General features: G+C 41.1%; 1 protein-coding gene across 1 annotated transcript in view; it reads right to left on the bottom strand.

Moving 5' to 3' along the window:
- Nucleotides 1-5576: 5576 nt before the first annotated feature.
- The window catches only part of UPP2 (uridine phosphorylase 2), a 132146-nt gene continuing 113853 nt past the window's right edge, over nucleotides 5577-23869 (bottom strand). Inside the window, 5 exon segments of the mRNA XM_007965023.3 lie at nucleotides 5577-5793; nucleotides 16599-16745; nucleotides 18888-19099; nucleotides 22864-22926; nucleotides 22928-22965. Of these exon segments, the coding sequence (XP_007963214.3) occupies nucleotides 5651-5793; nucleotides 16599-16745; nucleotides 18888-19099; nucleotides 22864-22926; nucleotides 22928-22965 (603 nt within the window). The 3' untranslated portion in view covers nucleotides 5577-5650.

Genomic DNA, 23869 nt, shown 5'->3' with positions numbered 1-23869 from the left:
ATGCATTCTTGTACAGAAGATTATATTTTTAAAAGTATTTTACCAGTTAAAAAAAGAATTAGCTTCTGTTTTGCAATTTTAAAAAAATGTATAATTGAAAGATCTTCATATAGAATGACTTCAGTTCCTTAAGTCAGTGATTTTCAAAATGGTTGAGGTCCCCAGATGTATTTTGGAGGTTGTATTACTGAGTCTCAGCAGGAACCAGATGGCATAATTAAACAGGGAACTGAGAGAACTTACTGAAGGGACTGTTTACAAGGGGTGCGCAGGATTTAGGGAGCAACAAGGGATGATGCAGCTGGAAACAACTGTTACCAGCCCTGATCCAAGAGGGGTGAAGCGGGGCAATTACCAGAACCCGGGGAGGACAGCAGTGTGGCAAGAGCCACCCACATGAGTTGTGGCCTTTGGTGGAGGACACAGGTGTCCTGCCACAACCTGGCCTGAGGAAGGTGCACAAACCCATGAAATTATATGCAGATTTGGGGGCATATGTATGAATGTGTGTTTTCCGGAAGATCGGGTACATAGATTTTTATCAAGGGTCTCCAAAATGAATCCCAAATGTTAAGAACTGTGTTTGTAAAAGTAATAAATAAAATTCAAACTGTTATATTCCTGAAGTTGATAGTTTACATCCCTTATGAAGCCTCTACAGGATGCAAACCACTAGATAACATTCTACAGCTGATAAAAATAAGTCAAAAACGTTATTTTGTGTACTTTGGATTACAGATTGAGTTTTTCTAAGCAATGATTAAACTTAACTGTTCCTGTGCTGATGTTTGGGAATGAAAATGGAATACAAAAGCAAATTATATTGACTAATATATACATGTCGATCTGAAGACTTGTTCAGGTGATAACATTTGGATAAAATTACCCTGAGAGGTAGTCAGCTATTTTTTGTTATTTATTTTTGTGATTTTGTTCATTTTTGTTTCATCTTTCACTGGGGTTTAATTTTTTGTATGTTTTTGTATATAATTTTATACACACCAACAAATATGTGTGTGTACCTGTGTATATGTATGAATATATTTATATACACATGTGGCCGGGTGCGGTGGCTCATGCCTGTAATCGCAGCACTTTGGGAAGCCCAGGTGGGTGAATCACTAGGTCAGGATACCGAGACCATCCTGGCTAACATGGTGAAACCCCATGTCTACCAAAAATACAAAAAATTAGCCGGGCGTCGTGGCGGGCACCTGTAGTCCCAGCTACTCAGGAGGCTGAGGCAGGAGAATAGCATGAACCTGGGAGGTGGAGCTTGCAGTGAGCCGAGATTGCCACTGCACTCCAGCTTGGGTGACAGAGTGAGCCTCCATCTCAACAAAACAAAACAAAACAAAAACATATATACATGCATAGTAAGATTGAATGAGGTATATATTATTTTATTAATATATAATGTATAGTATACAATTATGTCATAATTATATGTAATTTTTAATATATCACCTGTTATATAAATTGTAAGTGTGTGTGTGTGTGTGTGTGTGTGTGTGTAAAATCCTTTCAGTGTCACTATGTGCCAGGCACTGTGCAAGTTGCTGGGATATAAAATGAATAAGATACTGTTGCTAGCATCAAGGAGTGAGTCAAGTAAAAGAACTTGATCTTTATATAACTATTCCAGTGGAGACAAGGCCTAAAGAGTTTTAGAAGTTCAGCTGGAAGAGCACAGGCCAGAGTCACAGACTGTCCACTCTTCTAAATTGGTAAATCTCAACTTAGGCTGCAAAATAAAAAAATAGAGCTTCCCAGTCCCACTCCCAGAGATTCTTGTTGAATTGGTCTGAGGTGGACCTCTGCACAGTGTTTTCAAAAGGCTTCCCTGGTGATCCTAGTATGCACCCGTGTTGAGAACCTCAGGGCGGTATCCTAGAGTGAACACACTGACCCCCAACTTGGGGTCATCCCCCAACTCCACACCCAGGCAGTCTGAGATCCACACTCATCTCTGCACACTGTGGCCTCTTAGAATCAGGACTAGTTGTTCTTCTCCTGATCATTACTTTGCATTTTTATTTTAGAGATGCTGTAAATTTGTTCTCTTTATGAGGCAACCGCTAGCTGGCCCCAAGCCAATTCAGGGCCCAAGTTCTGCTGAGGCACAGACTGTCTGGAATGCACAGGAGCACAAGCTTCAGACTTGTACCAGTTGATGCCCCTTCCCTTTGCCTTTCCTTTTCTTGCCCACTTAGTTCTAACTTATACTATCTTGATGTGCTGTTATTCAACCTTATAAGCTGTCTCAGATTCTACTGGGGAAGAAGGAGGAATATATGTTTATAATGAATGAATGAAAAAAGGAAAAAAAAATACAAAAAATGCACACAAACATACATAGAAAGGACCAGAAGAGGGTTTTTGCAGGCCAATCTGCTTCTTGAAGGGTGTTCAAAGAGGGTAAGAGTGAATGAGTAGAGAAGTGTGTTGCAGGTGAAGTAAAAAGCCGGTGCCCAGACCGAGAATATGCATAGGTAAGCAGTCAGAAGATACCTGTAGAGGACAAAACACGTTAAGAGTACAAAGGAAATGAAGACACCTCGGGAACATGAAAAAAGGATAAATGTTCTCAACACAGCATCTGCATGAGAACGAATTCCTGTCTTCCCAGTGCAAATCTAGTTCTAAAGGAAGGAGGGAAGAAGTGATGACTTGAGGGAAAATTGAACTTGGAGATCTCCCCAAAGGAGGTGAATTTGGGGCTTGGTTTTGACAGAGGGGAAAGCCATGTGCATATGAGGAAACAAGAGGTTCTAGACACTGCCACAGATGTACGCTGATGGTACAGAGGACTTTCCTCCCCACCGTGTGAGATGTAAGGGGAGGAACAGCCAGGGAGAGCTGTACTGACCAGGACTGAATAAGGAAAGTATGAGTCTTGCAAAGACTGTGAAATTATAGTGAGAGTTTACAAGGGAAATGCTATGAAAAAGATTCATTCTTCACTTGACAAGTATTTATTGAGTGCCTAGTGTGTGTCTTGTATTGTTTTAGATGCTTGGAGCGATAGACACAAATAAAATACGTACAGTCTTTGTTCTCCAGAACCTTATAGTCTAGACAGTAGGCATTAGTTAAATAATGACCCCAATCATGACATAGTTTCAAGCTGTGTACTTTGAAGAAACAGTCGAGGAGGCTGTGGAGGGGGCCTACGGGTGACCATGGGAGGAATCTGGTTTGAAGATTAGAAAGACTTTCTAAAGGAAGGGATCTGTGAATTGAGATTTAAACCATGAGCATGAGTTAAGTGAGGGCCCTTCAGGGAGAGTAGACAGCAAAAGGCTCTGAAATGGGAAGGGACATTGGCACTGAGAGTTCCCATTATCCCATATAACACCATTGTATAAATCGGGAAAAGGCCCCTCTCAGTCGATGTGGCTCAGGGTGTTCTGAGATTCACCCTGTCCAGGTCACACAGCTAGCTGGACAGGGTGGGTTTCAGTCCCACTTGTCCCCACAGCCAAGCACTCCCATTGGATGGATCTGTAGGCAGTCCTTCCCAAGGGACTGTGCCTTTGTGAACTTGTGCCCTGGGTAAGACTAAAGAACCAAGGATGATGTGCCTGGAGGGCAGACACAAGGGGAAGAAGTGGGCAAGGTGAGCTGGGCTACCAAGCTGGGTCCAGTCGGGAATGCCTAAGCTGTGCAAAGAGGGCTTTGGTCTTCATTCTAAGACCAATGTGAAGGCCTTGAAGCAGGAAAATAACCCAATCAAACTTCAAGAATGGAGGCAGGCTGATCATGAGCAAGGCTTCCTCAGTGATCTGGAGGGGAGATCATGGTGACCTGGACTAGAATGGGTGCCAAAAAGATGGAAGGAAATGAACAGATTGGGGAAATATTTAGGAGGATCAATTAATACGACTTAGTGATCGACTGGCTGTGAGAATTAAGGAGAAAGAATCATCACAGGGATTTCCCAGGTTTCTGGCTTGTGCAAGCGATATGGTTTACTGAGCTAGGAAATACCAATGAGGAAGACACAGACACAAATGCACGCATGCGCACACCTGTGCACACATACACCTCGCAGGAGTTGAGAAGATTAACTGTAATTATTTCATTCTTCTCCCTCTCATAGCCTCTCCTCCTTCCTGTAAAAAAAAAAAAAAAAAAAAAAGGATTGTCCAGGAGCAGACAGATAAAAGTTCAAACTGAAGGCTCTCTGAGGTGGCTTCCACTACATGGTCTAAAAAAATATGAAACAAAGTAAAAATCCCATCAGAAAACGATGGCGATACTATTCTAGCTTGCTTTTAGCTCTGATCTTTGAATTTCATGGTCAATTATTGGGATAACCTAAATACAGCACTTAAAGTGTCTCTAGTGCCAAAAAGAAGTTCACAAACCAATGTACCTCTTGGTGGGTTGTTTATTGGTGACGATAAACACCTCCTGTTTATTGTTGTTGCTTAAAAGAGAAAGCCATTCCCCACACGGGAGCAGGCCAGTTCAGACTCAACCAGCCAGGACCCCTTTCCTGCTCCAAGCCTCCATTTGCTCACATGTGACAATGGCTCCAGGAACCAAATAATCTGTACTGTGTTGGAATTAAACTTTATTTGAGCCACAACCATATAAATATATGTACACCACATTACATACTATACAGGTGTGCCAGTCATCCTCCACCATCCCCCATCCAGTCATTCCAACTCCCAAGTATGTCAAATTGAGAAGAACCCAAGATGCAATCAGTTCACAGAGAGCATGTGCAGCCGGGAGGAGCACCATGCCTCCCAGAGGATCAAACGGGTAGGGCAATAGGCCGATCTGGACAAGTCACACAAAAGGATTCCTTTAACATCTTGAACTCAAGTCTTAATTCAATTGCTATGAATTTCTCAGCCTATTTGGTTAACATTGAAATGGAATAAAAAATACAGCCTCCTCAAAACACATTTTTTACAAGAAAAAAGTGGCTAGAAGGCAATTTAGTCACTTGTGATTCTGAAGAAAAAGGAAGGCCTTTCTTTGCATTACTGAGAGTTTTCAGTTGAAAGGAAAATGTAATCCAGAGTTGTTATATTCCAAGACAAAACACAAACAGGCATATGTAAATCTTGAATCCTATTCTGTGGTGCACTGAAATTGTATAGGGGTAAAAAAGAAGTATGGCCATATTTTCCTAATGATAACTTTTCCATATAGACCTACATTTCATTGACACTTTTTTCTGTAAATATTTTTAATGTGGATAATCAGTTTCTGTCACTTGTCCAATACCTAGAAGTGCCTGACAATGTTCTAACATGAATTTCTGGATTGGTTTCAGAAACAGAGTGACTGGTAACTGTATCTGCAAATGGCTGGTCTATTTTGATGTGAGCTTAATTAATGCTGCATATGAAACTCCAAATGTCATAATCCAGGAGTTTTAAAATTTTAATTATTAGACTGATTTAGTTAACTTATTATAAAATGAAATTTGAATTTAATTTAGTGTGAGTATTAAATTCTTTTACAATAAATTCCTTTTTAAGAGAGAAGGATTTCATAAAGTCTTTCCATTATGATTTTAGCATGTGGATGAGAACTATATAAAAATGCCACAAATAAAATATGACTTTCATGTTACAACTTGAGCTACAAACTTGCAGGGGAGGGTTGGGCTGCCCCGTTAGGACGTCTAGTCACAAAGTCCAAGCCGCAGTCTGATGAAGTTGGAGACTAGGAGCTGAGGCCGTTGCTGGTACTCCACAAGGACATCATGAGGCAAGTTGATCTGATCACAGTCAAGTCTGTTGAGAAGTGTCACACAGACCACAGCAGCTAGAAGAACAATTAGCACAACTGCTAGAATCAATGGGTTCATCTTCTCTATAGAAGCATTAGTCAAACACGCCAGCATCCATAGCACATGTACTTTGTGTATTCCTTTTTTGTAATGTAGACACAACCTACTGAAACTTCTGGTCTTCAATATAACTCATATTTTTGTGGAATCCCACCAAACACTTTATTTAAATAAGTTAACTGAAATTGTTGCAAACACTCCTCCTTCCTCTTTTCCTCCACAATTGACTCCACAATTAAGGCTCAGGAAAGCATCATATTCAAGATAAAGGAGAAAGCTTTGCAATCTGAGACATGCTATCTCCAGTTTTCTATCCTATTTCCAGTTCTTAGAGGAGGGTCTTCTTACTGGAGGATATAACTAGAGAACTAGCCATTATTTCCAAGGTGACATTTTACTCCTTGGTGCAATGGTTGAGTTTGCCTGCTGCATTGCAGCCCTAGCTGAAGAGAAAAGTAAATACAGAAGAGATATAGAATGCTGACCTCAGGAAATACCAATAAAGGTGAATACTGGTCCTCATGAAATTTGAGAGGAAAAAACATGATATGAAATGCTTAAATGTAAGAAGCAGCACCATGAAAGAGCAAATATATTAGCATATGATTTCTAAAGAATGAGAATGAAATCTTATGATAAGAAACTGGAGAAAAAAGAACAAAAGTCTTTTTTAAAAATTGAAACTCTCATTTTTGAAAAGTTGTCACAAGGGCAATGTCTTTGGTTTCATCAGCGAGAAAAATTGAGTTCCATATGAATTCTTTATTGTCAGTTTCACATCAAATCTTTGATTTCAAGGAATGTGGTTACTCACATCGAAATCAGTGTTAGCCACTTTGAATTGCTAACAGTGTGATAATCTCCATCTGAATCTGCATCATTTTAAAAAGAATTTCGGTGCATATGTGATTTGATTAGATGTGTCTATATTAACAAACTTGGAAGTCATGGAAAGAGTTGGGCATGAGTGTAATGTTTATTTCTTTGACCTCTCTGCTACTTCAGACTTCTTTATAAGATCTAGATTTGGGAAGAAGTAGTATACTGTAATTATAATAGTACATGCTATCTTTATTTTTAAATGACAAATAGTAATTGTATATAATTATGAGGTACAATGTGATGATTCGATATATGTGTACATTGTGAAATGGTTAAATTAACCTAATTCACATATCTATCATCTCTTATACTTGCATTTTTGTGGTGAAAACAATTAAAATCTACTCTCTTAGAGATTTTTCAATATACATTATTACGAACTCTCATCACTATGCTATGCAATAGAGCTCTCAAGCTTAATCCTCCTTGTAACTGAAATTTTGCACCCTTTGACCAGTTTCTCCCCATTCCCCATCCCCCTATACTCCGGTAACTACCATTCTACTCTCTATTTCTATGAATTTGATTTTTCTAGATTCCACATCTAAGTAAAATCATATAGTATTTGTCTATCTGTGCCTGGCTTATTTCACTTAACAAAATGACCTCCAAATTCATCCATGTTGTTGCAAATGACGGAGTTTCCTTCTTTTTAAAGGCGAAATAGTATTCCATCATGTATATATACCACATTTTAAAAATCTGTTCATCTGTTGACGGACACTTGGTTGATTCCGTATCTTGGCTATTGCGAATAATGCTGCAACAAACATGGGAGAGCAGGTGTCTCTTTACAGCACACTGATACCAGTTCCTTCAGCTATGTACTCAGAGGTGGGATTGCTAGCTCATATGGGAATTCTTAGTTTTTTGAAGAACCATCACACTGTTTTTCATAATTGATGTACTAATTTACATTCCCATCAACAGTATTCAAGGGTTCTCTTTTCTCCACATCCTGCCAACACTTTTAATCTTTCGTCTTTTTTGATTATGGCCATTCTAGCAGGTGTGAAGTGACACTTCACCATGGTTTCAATTTGCATTTCCCTGATGACTAGTGAGGTTGAGCGGTTTTTTGTTTTTTTTGTTTCTTTTTTAATATATCTGTTGGCCTTTTGTATGTCTTCTTTTAGAAACTATTCAGATCCTTTGCCCATTTCTCAATTTGTTTTCTTGCTATTGAGTTCCTTGCATATTCTTTATATCGCCTTTTATCAGATGTATCAGTTTAGAAATATTTTCTCCATGTGTTTCTCCACATTTCTCCAATCCATGTATATCTTTTTTGTTTGATATGTTATTGCTACATGCCAAGCATTTATGATATCACTTAATCCTTTACAGCTGTTCCTTGAGCTAGGTATTATTTTTGTTCCCTTTTGACAGATTATTAAATGAGGGCTTAGAAAAATCAACCAAATGACCCAGTATTACACAGCTAGTCAGAGCCAATCAACTCCTAGCTTCCTAAACTGATGAGAAGAGTTCTCTACCTTCCATCCATTCCTCCCCTGAGCTAGCACATGGTGAACCAGTAGGCAATCCTGCCCTATCGGTTAGACTGACCCATTGGTCAGACTGACCCTCTTGTTCAGTGACGTGAAAAGCAATGAAAATATTCAACTTGAGCTGCGTCAAATATTTCATCACCTAGGACCCTATTTATTCAAAACTCAGTCAGTTGTAAAGCAACTTGGCTGTACAGGTAAACAAGCAAATGGAAGAGCTAGAAACTTCCCACAGCTTTTCAAGTTAATGATCAGCAAACCTGTGAAGCCTAACATGGGCTGGCAGTCACACAGAAAAGTTGAAAGTCCTGCTCTAATCCTTCACTTTGGCAGAAGGATAAAAGGAAACCAGTGCTCTATACTTTTTACAGAGTGGGAACCGACTTTACTAAATGTCTTTTCTGGATTTCAAGGGGAATGCCAAAGATAGAAAAGAACAGGTTATAGCAATCTCAGTGGTGTTTTCTTGACCCTTGAGAATCCACTAACGAGCAGCATATAATAATCTTGTCACCTAAAATTACTATTTCCATGAGCAATTAAAAGGGACTAATTACCCAAAACAATTTGCTGAAATTAAGCCTGACAGCTTTGCTAGCATAATCCTCAGATTAGGCAGGGAGGCTGGCTGCTGGGGAGGAAGAGATACTTAGTGACCCAGCTGCCACGAAGGAGATTGTCAATGAACTGACCTGAGGCTAGAATGTTCTGGGAACACACAGACCAGAACATGGAGCTTGATGCACCCTGAGCTGAACTAGGACTGCCCAGTGATTGTCAACCCTTTGGGAACATTTATGACCCTTTTGAAAATCTGATGAAAGTCTTAATTGGAACCTCTTTTCACACAAAAATACACTTCTGCCTATACACACAAAATATCTGTGTATAACTTCAGGGGTCCCAGGGTCCCTGAAAATTCACTCATGAATCCTTAGGAATCCACACACCGCTATGGATCACCACTTTAACCCCACCTCTCTGATTCAGAATAACTTCCAACAAGGATTTCCCATGAACAATGGGCAAAAATAGCAGGGCTGGGCACAAATGCCCATGTGTACAGTAGAAGCCAAACAGGGCTGGTCTTTGGAAAATGGCAAAGCAGAAAAGATTAGCTTTGGAGTTCCCAGCCTGGCCTTCCTTCTACCTCTTCCTGGTTGTGTTCATACCCTCCCCCATTGCTCCTCAAGGGTTTGAGTTTATTAAGCAAACACTACCTTTGCTCCCTATATGCCTGGTATATAAAGCACGGAAAATGTTTTTTAATCAACAACCCAGAGCCTTTGCACTTCCTGTATCTCCGCTGAAACATTAATCTCAGGCTGTTGGCTGCTTATTAAAAACAAGGTGGGGAAAATTTATATTCAAAGGGGCTGGTCAATGGTAAGAGACATAGAAACAATTTGTTCTTCTAGATTGGTGTTTCTCAAAATGTGCTCCACTAGTCTCTTGCAACAGAGTCAGAGATACTTAGGCTTTATTTCAGACATACCAAATCAGAATTGGGGATGGGGGTTGAGAAAGGGCAGTGAATCTGCATGAAAAAATCTTCCCAGTTAAATTATTTGTACATTAATATTTGAAAATGACTGCTTTAAAGACTTGAAACTCTATCTCTGAATCATCATTACCACAAATGTACATACCTGGACCCCAGTTCTTTGGGTGCCCAAACAATGCTGAATTAGAACCAATTCATTATACCTATGAAGAATTGCCCCATACCTTTTATAAAGGTGCTATCAAAGACACTGCACATTATAATATAGCTGATAATTTCATTTCAGTTTAACATTTGGATCAAGATTTTGTGACAAACTGCAAATGTTTTCGTTTAGTAGCTAAATTTTGAGACGGAGTCTTGCTCTGTTGCCCAGGCTGGAGTGCAGAGGTGCAATCTCGACTCACTGCAAGCTCCGCCTCCTGAGTTCACGCCATTCTTCTGCCTCAGCCTCCCGAGTAGCTGGGACTACAGATGCCCACCACCACACCCGGCTAATTTTTTTTGTATTTTTAGTAGAGAAGGGGTTTCACCATGTTAGCCAGGATGGTCTCGATCTCCTGACCTAGTGATCCGCCCATCTCAGCCTCCCAAATGCAGTGTTTTCATTTACAGCTTGGTTTCCAGGAAACTCGGAGCTCAATCTAAGTGTTTAAATTAAGTATTGTACTCCTGGGTGGCCTCTTTAATACTGATAACTTCTAGCCAGACACAGGGGCTCATGCCTGCAATTCCAGCATTTTGGGAGGCTGAGACATGAGGATTGATTGAACTCTAGGAGTTCAAGACAGCCTTAGCAACAAAGTGAGACCTCGACTTTGCAAAAACAACAACAACCACAACAACAAACCCACACCCCCACACACACACAAATTAGTGGTTGTTTGAACCTGTGGTCCCAGCTACTCTGGAGGCTGAGGTGGGAAGATGGCTTTAGCCCAAGAGGTGGAGGCTGCATGAGCTGTGGTCATACCACTGTGCTCCAACCTGAGTTACAGAGAAAGACCTTGTCTCAAAAATTAAAAATAAAAAAAGGATAACTTCCTATCTATTCCCTTAAATAAATGCCTCCTATTTGTTTTTTACTTCTGTTTAAATTATATTATTATGCATTCCTCTTTCATTGAAAGCTGCCACGAATGCTTTTTCAAACAGAGGCAGTACAGGTCATCTTTCAATAGATGAATACAGTACTTTTTTGCACCTTATAGAATAGTGAAGAGCGTGGTGATCAGGAGACAGGAGATCTCTATTCTAGTTCATCTCTGTTTTGGTCTATCTGTTTCCTCAGGCAGGTCAGTTACACTCTCTAGACCTCATTTCATCCTCTGAGCAAGGAGCAGGTTAGATCTCAGAGGCTTCTTGCAAGTCTACATCCTCAGCTTACCTGTTTCACATGATTTGGTTAGTTCAAAAAACTGCTGTCTTCTCCAGCAGGTCCAGAGGTAACCTCGAGGACTTGGGCTTCTGCCAGATGTGGGACCCTTAACCAGAGATGCGGCAGGATAGGCAGAGGATGGAGCCTTGCGCACTTACTGGAGGTGGGGGTGGGAGGCTCACCAGGGGAATCCAGATGGCCTCCCTGGGGCCAGAGCAGGGGAGAGGAGAGCCACAGATAATGACAGCCACAGACAGGGTGGAATCAATGGCCCTAAATGATCTCTAATGTGTGAGTTGTTGGCAGTGGGGAGGGAAGAGTGGAATAGAGGCTAGGAGGGTGGAATTTAAATGAATGAAACAAAGCTATAGACACTGACTTTGATTAAAATATGTGAAAACAAAGCAAAAAGAAACATTTTTTAAAAATCTTGTCCCTCTAAAAGTAATAAGTGAATTATGTACCATTTATACCTGATTTTGCAGCTACAGTGACTGATTTTCTTGGCAAAATAAGGGCTCTGCATACTAGTAAATAAGTATCTGCTTAATGTTTTGTTTGATCCCATCACTAAGTCAACTGGTATGTGCTCAGTCCTTAGGGTTTGCTTGTAGCAGTGGTGCAACTATCTGCTCACGACCCTTAAAATGGAAAAATCTGCATTGACTTTTAGTGGTGCACATTTTGGCTCTTCTATCCAGAGACTATGACCGTGTTGTCTCCATGGGGAGGCTGCTGGCAAGAAATGGCAGGCAGGGTGCAAAGGGGCCTGAGTCAGCAGAGCTGGGTTCAAAGTCCAGCTCACCTGTTTCCCAGCTCTGAGAAGGTGGGAAGGTTATTTAACCTTCCTGAGCTACAGTCTATTTTTCTCTTGTAAAGGTGAAGAGCACTGTAATTGGTCGCCTTGTACCCTGGCCTAAGGATTTTTCAAAATCTGGATTTATCTCCATTTTCGGGTTAAGAAATACTCTAGCTCCAAACCGATTATAACCTTTAATCCTTGTGGTATCTTTTTACCTTTATCAATGATCCTCATGTAGTTCTCAGAGTCCAATATCCTTCATTGTTGGGAACACTGGAAGAATATAAACATGGAATTAAAGTCAAGATTCTGCTCCCTCTCACTGAACTGTATTAAGATAATATTATAAAGACTAAATATTTCCCTAAGTTACCAGTGTCTGTCCAAGGAAATAACACTGAATGCTTTAAAGAAAAGCCACTGTGAGTGCTGCAAACAACTAGACATAGAAGAGAATTTAAGCAGAACCTAAGCTTAGACAAATATTAGGCTTCATATATTGTCATGCAAGCCTGTGTCAAAAGGCAGCACTGTCTTTAAAACATGAATGCAAGTTAAACATACTTATCACAAGTTCACAGTACAAGAGGATTATCATCTTTAACCAGAATGTTTGGGGCTTAATTAAAGTAGATTTTGCTTTAAGAGAGACACAGATATGTGCATATTATAAAGTGACAGGAGAATGCATTTATTGAGCATTACGCAGTGCTTCCATTGTACAGGTTTACCTTATGCTGAAAATTTAGCCTCGGAATAATGGAGTGAATTCCACTATTTCCCTTCACCTGAATCTTTGTTAAAACAGCACTGGATTCCCAACTCTCTTTTCTAAGATAATGAGATCAGGATAGCAGCAGTGACTTATGGGTGTCAGTGGCCTTATTACAGGTAGTTTGTCCACCTATCAAATATTGAAAAACCCAGAGGTTGTAGATCCAGCAAAATAAATATTTGTATAGACCTTAGAGCAAAGGGAGGCTTGACTTTAAGGCTTTACTTCCTCTTTTGTGGACAGTTAGGGGATACTCCTAAGTCTTTTAGACAATTCTAAGCCACTTATATGGCTGGGGAATGAAGGTTAAAGTTTGCAATGGCCATTTTCCATGGTGAAAAAGAGTCTAGTGGCCCTTTTTTTTTCATTCATTCACTCATTCAGTAAATATTGAAAGCCCATATGGCAGGCAATATTCTAAGTACTGGGGATACAGCAATGACAAACAAGGTCCCTGTTCTTATGGCACTTATATTCTAATGGAGAGAAATAATCCATATAGGCCTTCACACATTAATATGCATGAAATAATATATAAGTTAATTTACAAACAGACTGGAAATATAGTCAGTAGTGGTAAATGTGATGCAGATAAATGAAATAGAATGACACCATTGTGAGTGAGTGAGTATAGGTAGTCATACAAGAATTTTTTGAGGAGGTGAGATTTAGGGTGAGATGTGTAATACTAACTGCAAAGATAATAAGTGGTAATCCACATGGACCCAAGGCTTCCTTGTGCTAAGTAGATATAGAAAGATCTGTTTCTGCAATGGTCCAAACTCTGAGTAATTCGTCTAAATTAGTACAATGGTTCTCTAGAAGACCCTTGTTTATGTAAAAAATTGTTATTTATAAGCCATCACCTTAGTATGAATTCAGATTAGTTATCCAGTCATCTGGTAATACTAAAGGAACAGAAGAGGTCTCAGCAGGCTGTCTGGTGAAACAGGGTAGGGTGGGCCATAACTCACAGTGGCGGGGAGGGGGTTGCGGGGATATGCCTATGGACCCTGGGCTCTTAGTGCCAGGTGAAATCTTTTTTTCCATATTGCTCACCATTGGATGCCCTCTCTAACTTTCTCTGTTTCAGCAGCTGTCCATTGATGCATTCTCAGCCCTTCCCCAAGCAAGTTTTTCTGGCTCACACAAAGTGTGTTATGGTTAAAATCAGAAGGTGCCAGGTGCCAGCTTCCAAGTTTCAGTGTTGCAGGAACAGGATGTTATGAAGTAGTAATGAAAGAAGAGAATATGATAGCATCCTATGTATGGGATTTTTGTCCCTATACTTGGTGGCTGATCTTCCAAGGGGCAGCATACCAGGAATCCACCTTTTAAGACAGTAGTATCTGAGGGAGATAAAGAGCCCCTGGCACCATGAAGACATTCGGATAGAAATACTCCCAAGAACTACAGAGCTGCAGATGCAGGCTTTAGTGTGAATGTTGGCAGTCTAGAAGGGGTCTACTCCATGAAAGGCTGCAACAGTGGCCTGGGAGAGAGCTATTTGCAGGTGAAAATCAGCTACCAGCAGGTCCAGCAGCAGCATAAGAAAGAAAATGCAGTGGGGGCCGGTAACTACAGAAATGTAGAGAAGAAAGTATCCAGGAGGGAAACCTGCAGGTAGCAGAGAGAGCAAGGTCACAAGGATTTGCAGCAAGGACAGAAAGGCTCTTAGAATAACTTCACTTAGGTTTCTGCAACATCCTAAAGACAGAAAGAAAGACTCAGAGTCCAGGTCCACAAGCCTAGAACTCTTCTTGGCTGCCAATTGGTGCCTCTTAAGAAAGAACTGCTGATCATCACCCAGTTTTCACAAAGGCAACATGTTGATATCTCGGCATTTTATATTTAACTATTAATAAAGTGGTTAACAGATTATGTTACACTTACATATTAGGTGGAGACATGACTCAAGTGATCACTTGTTTATATAATAAATAAATGTGAGGAGGCATTTCCTAGAGCAGAAACATCTGAATCCAGGTGTCCCTGCAGGCTGTGTAGGGTGCTGCTTTCCCACTGTCACTAACTTGTAGAGAGAAAAGCAGATGCTCTTGTTCTCTAAAAGAGGGTATTAGCAATGACCTTCAAAAGACTACAAAGATGGGCTGGGCGTGATAGCTCATTCCTGTAATCCCAGTACTTTGGGAGGCCGAGGCAGGCGGAGCACTTGACATCAGGAGTTCAAGACCAGCCTGGCTAACATGGTAAAGCCCCGTCTCTACTAAAAATATAAAAGTTAGCCAGGCGTGGTGGCACAAGCTTGTAATTCAAGCTATTCGGGAGTCTGAGGCAGGAGAATTGCTTGAACCGAGGAGGCAAAGGTTGCAGTGAGCTGAGATCACACCACTATACTCAGCCTGGGCAACAGAGGGAGACCCTGTCTCAAAAAAAAAAAAAAAGTACAAAAATGCATTGTGTGTTCTTCCCACATTTTTACCATTAATTTACGTGTGCATATATTCTGACAGATGCAAGTAGTTAAGGATAGTACTTCGACAATTAATCTCCTTAGAACTACAGCTTTTTTGTAAAACGCATTCTTAGAAATATGACCACATATATTCTGTTTGTAATGTGTAGATTAAAATTGATTGACTATAAGGACAAGTATTGCAAGTCAAATTCCACTTATGATAAAAATGAAGCTTTATTATGCTGTAATTCTTTACTTCTTTGAAGCCTTCCTCTCTACATATCAGGATGCGACACTTCCCTGGTGTATTGCCAACTTCATGAGCCACTCCTCCTTGCTCTCTCCCATCTCCCTTAACTTTTAAGGTTTAAGCAAGGACCTCTTGTCATCTGTGTCTAGACTCATTGTTCGTTTTCTTATCCATTGCATAGCTTTAAATGCCATCTATATGCTCTCAACTTAGAATTTTATGTCTCCAGTCCAAACGACCCACCGAAACTCCAGATTCATAAATTCACCTGCTTGCTTGGCCTCCATTTTGATGTCTACTACCCCAACATCTTCACCCCAATTTTTTCTATCCCAGTTATACAACCTCACGCTTCCAGTAGTTTAGGCCATAAACATGGGAGTCGCTTTTAACTCCTGCCTTTCTCCCCAAATTTACATCAAGTCATCAGCAAATGTTGCTGGGTTTGTCTTCAAAATGTTTCTACAATCTGACTACTTCTCACTACCTCCGCTGCTATCACTTTGTCCATCAACTCTCACTAGACTACTGCATTCGCCCTCTCGTTCTTCTCCCTGCTCCTGCCCTTGACCCCATTCGGGTCTTCCCAGCTCAGCAGCCACCGTGATTCTGTTAACACACAGGTCAGATCCAGCCACCTCTTTATTCAAAGCTCTCCGTTTCACCCAGAGTTCTCACAGTGTCCTATACAATCTGTGTACCTTCCCTCTCTCCTACCATTCTCCACCACTCCCTCTCCCCTCCTGATCTCTTCCCTCTTCCTCCAGTTCTCCCTGAGTGCTCCTGCCTGTGGCCTTGGATTTGCATTGATCAGAATGCTCTTCCCCCAGATAGCCATGTGGCACATTCTCCTCCCATCCTTCCCTGACCATGCTATTTAAAATTATGACTGATGGACTATTTTAGGAATTTTTTTTTTTGTATCTTGTCTCGATAAATTCAGTTGTAATAGAAACTACCAGCCACTACCAGGATGAAGGAAACCGAACTTGCTGTCGAGTCCTGAACATGTCACCAACTAGCTGTTGACCTTGGGCAACTTGATTTTGACCCTTGAGGTTTAGTTTCCTTATTTGCATAATAGGAATAATGTCCTGGCCACTCACAAGATATTATGAGATAATGTATATTATATACAATTACAAGTCATGCATTCAGCCAAGGTAATATATAGCTGGACCCCTTTTTCTTCTCCTAAAGTGTAAAAGTAGCTGCATGAAAAAGGAGAATTTGACCCTAAGCATTCATGAAAAGCTTACCTTTTAGACCACAGAGTCCACACATGGCTGCAAACACTGTAGATTCCATTGCAATATTCCTGACGCCAGCTTTATATGCTCTCTTCAAGTAATCTAACTTTTTTTCTCTGGAAAAGGAGCACAGTGCTCCATCTAGTCGGCCTCGGCCTGAAAGGAAGGGGAGACCATTTAGTGACTTGATGTCCCACCCCACTGGCTGTGGCGTCACAAGAGGCTTGCTGTTGGCTGGAGCCCTCCGCGGCTGTCTCTAACTCTGAGTGTGCTTCCCATGTAGGATAAACTGAGCTGTGTGACTTCCTACCAGAGGACCATGGAACGAGGCTGTCCCTGGCTCAGGAGTCTCATATGTAGGAAGGAGCGTCCATGGCCGAGGGCCTCAATTCTGGGGTCAGTCACTGCTGAGTGGCTACGGTAGCCAGCACTGTGCCCAGGCAAATCAGGAAGCAGCGGGTTGCTGTGAGAGCTGCCCTTTGAGGAGAATCTCAGGTTGCTCCAGTGACTGGGGAATGGCCCAGGGACGGGTGCTGGGAGAAAAAATAGAGGCTTCCAGACACTTAGCTACTTGAGGATCAGGACAGTGTTTGCACATTGCGCCTGTCCTTATGCCCTTTGCGACACTGTCCGCCTTCCCCCTTTCCGCACACCTCTCAGGCTGCATGCCACCCCTTGTGATCACGATTTCCTTTCCAGGCTGCTCCCAGTGTTCATTCGTCACTGAACTTCACCTGTATCCTCCAGTGCAGGCAGAAGCAAGAAAAGGAAAGTCTGATGTCATTACTCCTCCTGTACCCTGTGCACACCCAGAAATAGACCTCCCCACTCCTGAAAAGGCCTGGATTCAAGCAAATGGCCTAATAGCACACGGTTGCCATCCGTTATTTTCGCAATCCCCTTTTTGGTGCTCTTTCCTCTCTTTTTCTCCCTTTCCTCTAATTCTTTCATGCTACTTTCACCCCGGCAGTCTGCCTCCCCTTGTTCCTTCTCTTCTCATCAGAGCTGCCTGCCGACACCTCTGACAGAGTGTGATTTAAGCTGATTCAAACAAGACCTCGCAGGAGCCACGCAGGTAATGCCGACGCAAGTGTCTGGTCGGAGGGGAGCAGCCTCACCCCCCCATCAGCAAACGTAGCCCCAGATGTGGGTCAGGGCTTGCCAAGGCTGCCATGCATATATTCTACATTTTTAAATGTTAGTTCTTTCAAAAAGCCAGAAATGTGGATGTTCATATAACATCTCCAGATACTGTAAATGTTGGCAGAATAATTCACATTTTAAAAAATGCTGTGCAGGCCAAAGGAAACATTGACTTGAACAAGCTGCCATTTGCAAACTCTGCTTAACATATCAGTGAGTGACCCTCGAGATGGAGGGACTGTGAGTCAGTGGGCTTGAACAGAGGGTCTCAGCCCTTTCAGACCCCAACAGCCCTCCTATTTTACAACAAATATGTGGTAAAACCACCTTTACTAACTGGAAGTAAAATGTATAGATAATATGGCCTATCTCCAAACATAATTTCTTAAAATTCAATATAGTATTTTAAGTTTGATCCAAAGGGAAAATAAAAAAATAATTTACAATGAAATAGTATGGATTTTGAAAAGAATATAACTATACTGCCAGATTTTCAGAATGCCCTTCAAGGCATGGTACCAACTCTATGTAGATTCTTTCTTCTGGGACGAGAAAATTCGGGGGTCTGTCTTTGAAGGTTTCTTCCCCTGGGCCTTTCATCCCTAGTAGCAAGCCCGCTACATAGCAGTCACCTTCCATCTGTCTCTAAACTTGGTCTGGGGACCCCTTACTCATGGCTGAGAGACAAAACCCCACTCAGATCACACCATCCAGTGGGATTTATACCTCCTCCCCAAGCATTTCTCCCCATTTTCTGGCCCACTCTTTCCTGGGGACAGAATCCCTTTTAAGGTACAGACGAATGGCAGAAACACAGAATCAGTATACTTCCCTTCTCTTAGAGCTGCTAATCTAAGTTAAAGGCATCAACAGAGATAAGATTTTGTGAACATCACTAATTACATTTTAGTGTTCAATTTGTTCTTGGAGGATTAAATTCACCCTCAATATAAATTCATTCTGGGTGTTTCTCTGCTGCTCGTTATGTCCTTGTGTCTTTATGCTTTAGTAAGTAAAAAAAGGCTGTTTCAGTTCCTTTTTAATCCACAAATATTAATTTTCTAAAGGAGAGCTTTTAATATAAATTATGGGTTTGAATAACAAAGAGTTGCTGGCATTTTTCTGTTGCCTTCCCAGTTTATAAACTGTTCTCACCTTCATAAAAATCATAGGTACACATTGTATGTCCAATGAGGGTTGGGAAGTTGGGGATTTCTTTGCTACAGTTGAACAGTTCTTCAGATAGTTCCTTGTCAAGTTCCGTACTTTGGGTGACGATGTCCAAAATGACCTGTTCAAACTGGGGCTTAAAGAAGGAGTCTACAGCTATATCCGTTATTACAACAGTCCCTGGTGCAATCCCTGCAATGTGGTAATAAATGATTACAGAAGAATATCATTTAGAGTTTACTTTTGACACATAGCATATGTAACCAATTCTGCTAACATTAATGCTAGCTGCTAATGAGTCTCCCTGTTTCAACTTTAAAATTTTTTTCTTTTCCCAATGCAATTAAATAACATTCAGAAGAGGCATTTACATTTGTTGTCTTTCCAAATGCACATTTACAATGTGATGGGGTTTAGATTTCAAGACAAACATGACTCTTGGACATGCAAATTAGTGCTAGCCTTTGGGCTCAAATCTGAATAAATTAGGTCAGGAAAAAAAATAAATAAGCCTGCCAGCAAGTAGCTTTCATAAAGTGATGTGACTTCTTAATATTTAATCTTCTCTGTGACTTCTTGATTACTGTAATTTCTTTGCATCTCTATCCTCTTTTTCTTCTGATTCTTGTCACATTTGTTCCCTCCCCGACTCCATGTAAATCAGGCCTCTTGGCTGACCTTCCATGGCTACAAAGTCTGGGGTGCTCAAGGGACTTGGGCTTACTTAAGAAACTGTTTTCTGCCAACTGTTAGTCTCCCTGCCTGGCATGCCCTCTCATCCTCCCCCCACCTTTTCATCACACACCAAGTCACTCTTCAGGTGTCAGCTTACTTCCTGAAAAAGGTCTGAATCCACAGAAGGGAAGCAAACAAATGAAAAAATTAAAAGGCAACACAGACAGGTTACACTAAATTTCCCCAGGCCCAGTTTTGACCCAGCTTCTGACCCAGTCTCATTTCTATGTAGAGCCTGAATAAGAAGATATATCTTCATAGATGCCCTAGACTCTCTCTGTCCTAACAGTTTTTATAATTACCCATTTGTTTATTTTTTTCTCTGACAGAACATAAACTCTATAAAGACAAGAACTGTGTCTGTTCACTGCTCTCTCCTGGTCTAGCTCTGTGCCTGCCACATTATAGGTACTCAATAACAATTTGTCGAATGAGTGAATGTTTTCACAAAGATGCCATAGATTATAGCTCTGCAAGCCTATGGTTCATGAACCAAATCCTGTCTTTGTAAATAAAGTTTTATTATCACACAGCCACACCCATTTATTTACATATTGTCTATAGCTGCTTTCAAGCTCTAGTGGCAGAGTTGAGAAGTTGCAATAGAAATCACACAGTCAGGAAATTCTAAAATATTTACTATCTTGTCCTTTACAGAAAAAGCTTGACAATCCCTGCTATAGAGTATAGCCTTATCCTTCGGGGTGGCATAAATTTTGATATTGATCAAAGTAGACTTAATTACAAAATGCTTTAGAAGATCCAACTAGATACCCAAGGTGGCCACTGATAATAGATCCTTGTTGGGTGAAATACTTTTTTATTTTTATTTTTATTTTTATTTTTTTGAGATGGGGTCTTGCTCTGTCACCCAGGCTGTAATGTAGTGGGGTGATCTCAGCTCACTACAGTCTCTGCCTCCCGGGTTCAAGCAATCCTCTTGCCTCAGCCTCCAGAGTAGCTAGGACTACAGGCACACACCACCACACCTAACTAATTTTTTATATTTTTAGTAGAGATTTCACCATGTTGGCCATGTTGGCTCTCAAACTCCTGGCCTCAAGTGATCCACTGCCTTGGCCTCCCAAAGTGCTGGGATTATAGGTATGAGCCACTGTGCCCGGCCAAATACTTTTTAAACCATCCAAGTAAGTGGCTCCTTGAATTGTTCACAATGTCCTAAGAAAGTGGTTGAGAGGGAAGTTGAAAGCGTATACATAAAAATGATGTTATTTATATGCCATCCTGATATTTAAATGTGTTAGTGTATTATGTCATGGTTAAGGTTTCTCAAAGGTCAACGTACTATTTAACTAAGTACTTTATGCTTATCAAGGTGTGTTGGCTCATGTAGGAAGGGATCATGTGAGCAACGTAATACTGTGTACATCTTTCATCTCCAAATGCAAAACTGCTTAAAACAAAATAAGCAAATCAACTTTTTGATAAGCTAAGAGTTCTTAATGAGGATAAAACTTCGAAATGAAGTGTCTACACCAGCACAGTGGGTTAATTTGCCACCATCCATGGGCCTTCATTGTGTGCTGTATATATCATGTTGCCATGAAATAAAAGACCATTATCAAGAGCTGGATGGTCATCGGAGCACCTTGCCCATGCTGGTGTTCATTAATATCAAGTGGTAACCGTAGCAGTCAGGACTTTACAATGCATGAATGTGGGCTATGAAGGCAGATCCTTGTAACCCATAACCCAAGAATTATGAGCAACTTTAATAGCTATGTTATCTGAAATTCATGCCCAAATGAGTAGTTCCCTACTACTGATTATTTGGGGTATTGGATAAACTACAATCTAGAAGGATGCCTGATCTAACACTTATTGCTAACACTCTACTTCTCTCTCTGGATGGATATCCACAAAGGTCTTACTTTCTCCCAGATGCAAGGGCCTTGGCTGGACTTGATTCCTGGACCACGGCTGTGGAAAGGCCACCGTCTTTTCCAATGTGTATGATTTCTAGTGAAGCATGGCTCAGCCATGGTGGCTTTGTGATGTTGAACACAACACTTCTCCAGCTATTTGTGTGAGGATTCCTGACATCTCTTTTTGCTCCATAAATGTCTAATTCTACAACCATTTCTCTTCCCAAATCTCAGCCCTTTTTATAATGCCCATTCAGTTCTATCACCCTGTCAACCAAACTTCTCCATTTACCATGTGCAGTCTGTATTAGCATTTTGGTGACATGGTAAAATCATACCCTGACAAGATGTGCTCCTTAAGAAAAAGCTGAAGAAGAAGACGTTTCCTCAAAACTTCATCACAACACATTCTGGAAGCAAAAACAAGGCCTCTTTACAGCTGCCTGAGAAGCCAAAGAAGAAGGGAGGTCGGGAGGCTCTGTGAAAACTTTAGGAAGTATCACTTAAGCCTTCCCTGAAAGCCTGGCCTGGGTTCTTTCTGGTGTACTGATGAGGAAAAGATACAGCCAACAGAGGTGATGTAGTAACTGATGTGAGCAAAAAGCAATGTTTTTCTAAGAGCTTCGCAGTTTGCTCACTTAGCTGATGAAACTGGGAAATTTTTGTGATTTTTTTTTTTACTTGAACACACTTATTTCTGTTACTTTAAAAAATTCCTGGCTGGGCGCGGTGGCTCACGCCAGTAATCCCAGCACTTTGGGAGGCCAAGGGGGGCAGATCACGAGGTCAGGAGATTGAGACCAATCCTGGCTAACACAGTGAAACCCTGTCTCTACTAAAAATACAAAAAATTAGCCAGGCATGGTGGCAGGCACCTGTAGTCCCAGCTACTCAGGAGGCTGAGGCAGGAGAATGGCACGAACCCAGGAGGCGGAGCTTGCAGTGAGCTGAGATTGCACCACTGCACTCTAGCCTGGGCGACAGAGCGAGACCCGGTCTCAAAAACAAAAACAACAACAAAAAAATTCCTAAGACTTGAAATTTACCCCTACCCTCAAAACACATCTTCTAGCAATTTTTCTACTCTTCCCTTTATAAACACCTAAGACCATCCTGCAATAGGCAGTGAGATCTCTCCCTGTGGGTTTCAATAAAGAAAAAAGGAAGAAAAGAAAAACGCAATGTGGGCAGATTTCCTTAAATTTCCTCAAGTCCAGCCTTCTGACACTTTTTAGCCCATCTGGGCTTCTGCTGGGCTCTGAATAGGATGGTATATTTTGGCAGCTACCACGTGTCTAAGGATCACTCAATTCTAATAGAAATCAATCCGTCTCACCTATTCCCCCGATGTACCAATTCTAATAATGGTGACATTGCAGCACCGTGCATGGTGGAATAATTTGATGAAGTATAATAGAAATGGAGGGAATGCCCATGCCATGCTGTTGAGAGAAAGAGAAAGTCTTCATACATCTTGCAAAGTGATACATGAACAGGACATATCTTCTTCCTTCATTACAAGTTAACAGGCCTCAGATAAATTTACATAATCATGAAGACTTTGCCAATGCTGAGGAAAACGTAAGTCCTCCCTAACTGGCGCCTACATGACGTGCTGACAGATGTGTCCATCTGTGAAGATCAGAGGGAGGCGTCTCACTGCCAGTTCTGTTGACTTCAACCCTCATCAGCAAGAGTAGAAGGTGGGGATGGTATGGTATACAGGTGTGTCAGGGCAGAGCCATTTCCCATCTTCCCACTGGGCTTTTCATGATGAGCCTTTGAAAAAGAGCTTTTTGCACAATTGACTTGATTTTGGGGAAATATAATTTTGGCTGCCAAATCAAGAGTCCTTTTCAACCATACTAAATGAAATAGCGAATCCATTTCATTTGCTTTTAATTTTGTGTGCTCTGAAAGGTACTAGGGTAGAAATGTGGGCTAGATTCCCCACTTCACAATTTTAAACTTATACTGAACGTGGAAGTGAGTTTAAATTACTATAGATCATGACCATAACCCTGTTTTATTCAGTATTCAGGACAGTGGAATCAATGTCACCAGGACAGGGATCAACACAGGCTAGAGGATTTAGCAACTCCTGGTGGCTACGCGATGTCCTAATAACTCTCCAGAAAGATCCTCCATTCTGTAATTTGTAGAAACTGGAACTGAATTCAAAACTGGTAGTAACTTCATTCCTGACATAACAGCAGAGAGTCAAATGTGCTCCTCAATGTGTCCTACTCTTGGATACAAAGACTTTGGAAAACCACTGGCTGTGACCATGATGTTTTCACCTGAGCTTCCTCCTTCTATCAAGAATGTTGAGCTATGGAAATTTCA

Source organism: Chlorocebus sabaeus, chromosome 10 (assembly GCF_047675955.1).
Source record: "Chlorocebus sabaeus isolate Y175 chromosome 10, mChlSab1.0.hap1, whole genome shotgun sequence".
In the NCBI taxonomy this organism is placed as follows: Eukaryota; Metazoa; Chordata; class Mammalia; order Primates; family Cercopithecidae; genus Chlorocebus; species Chlorocebus sabaeus.
The sequence above is the reverse complement of the archived record's forward strand: the minus strand, read 5'-3'. Positions and strand labels throughout refer to the sequence as shown.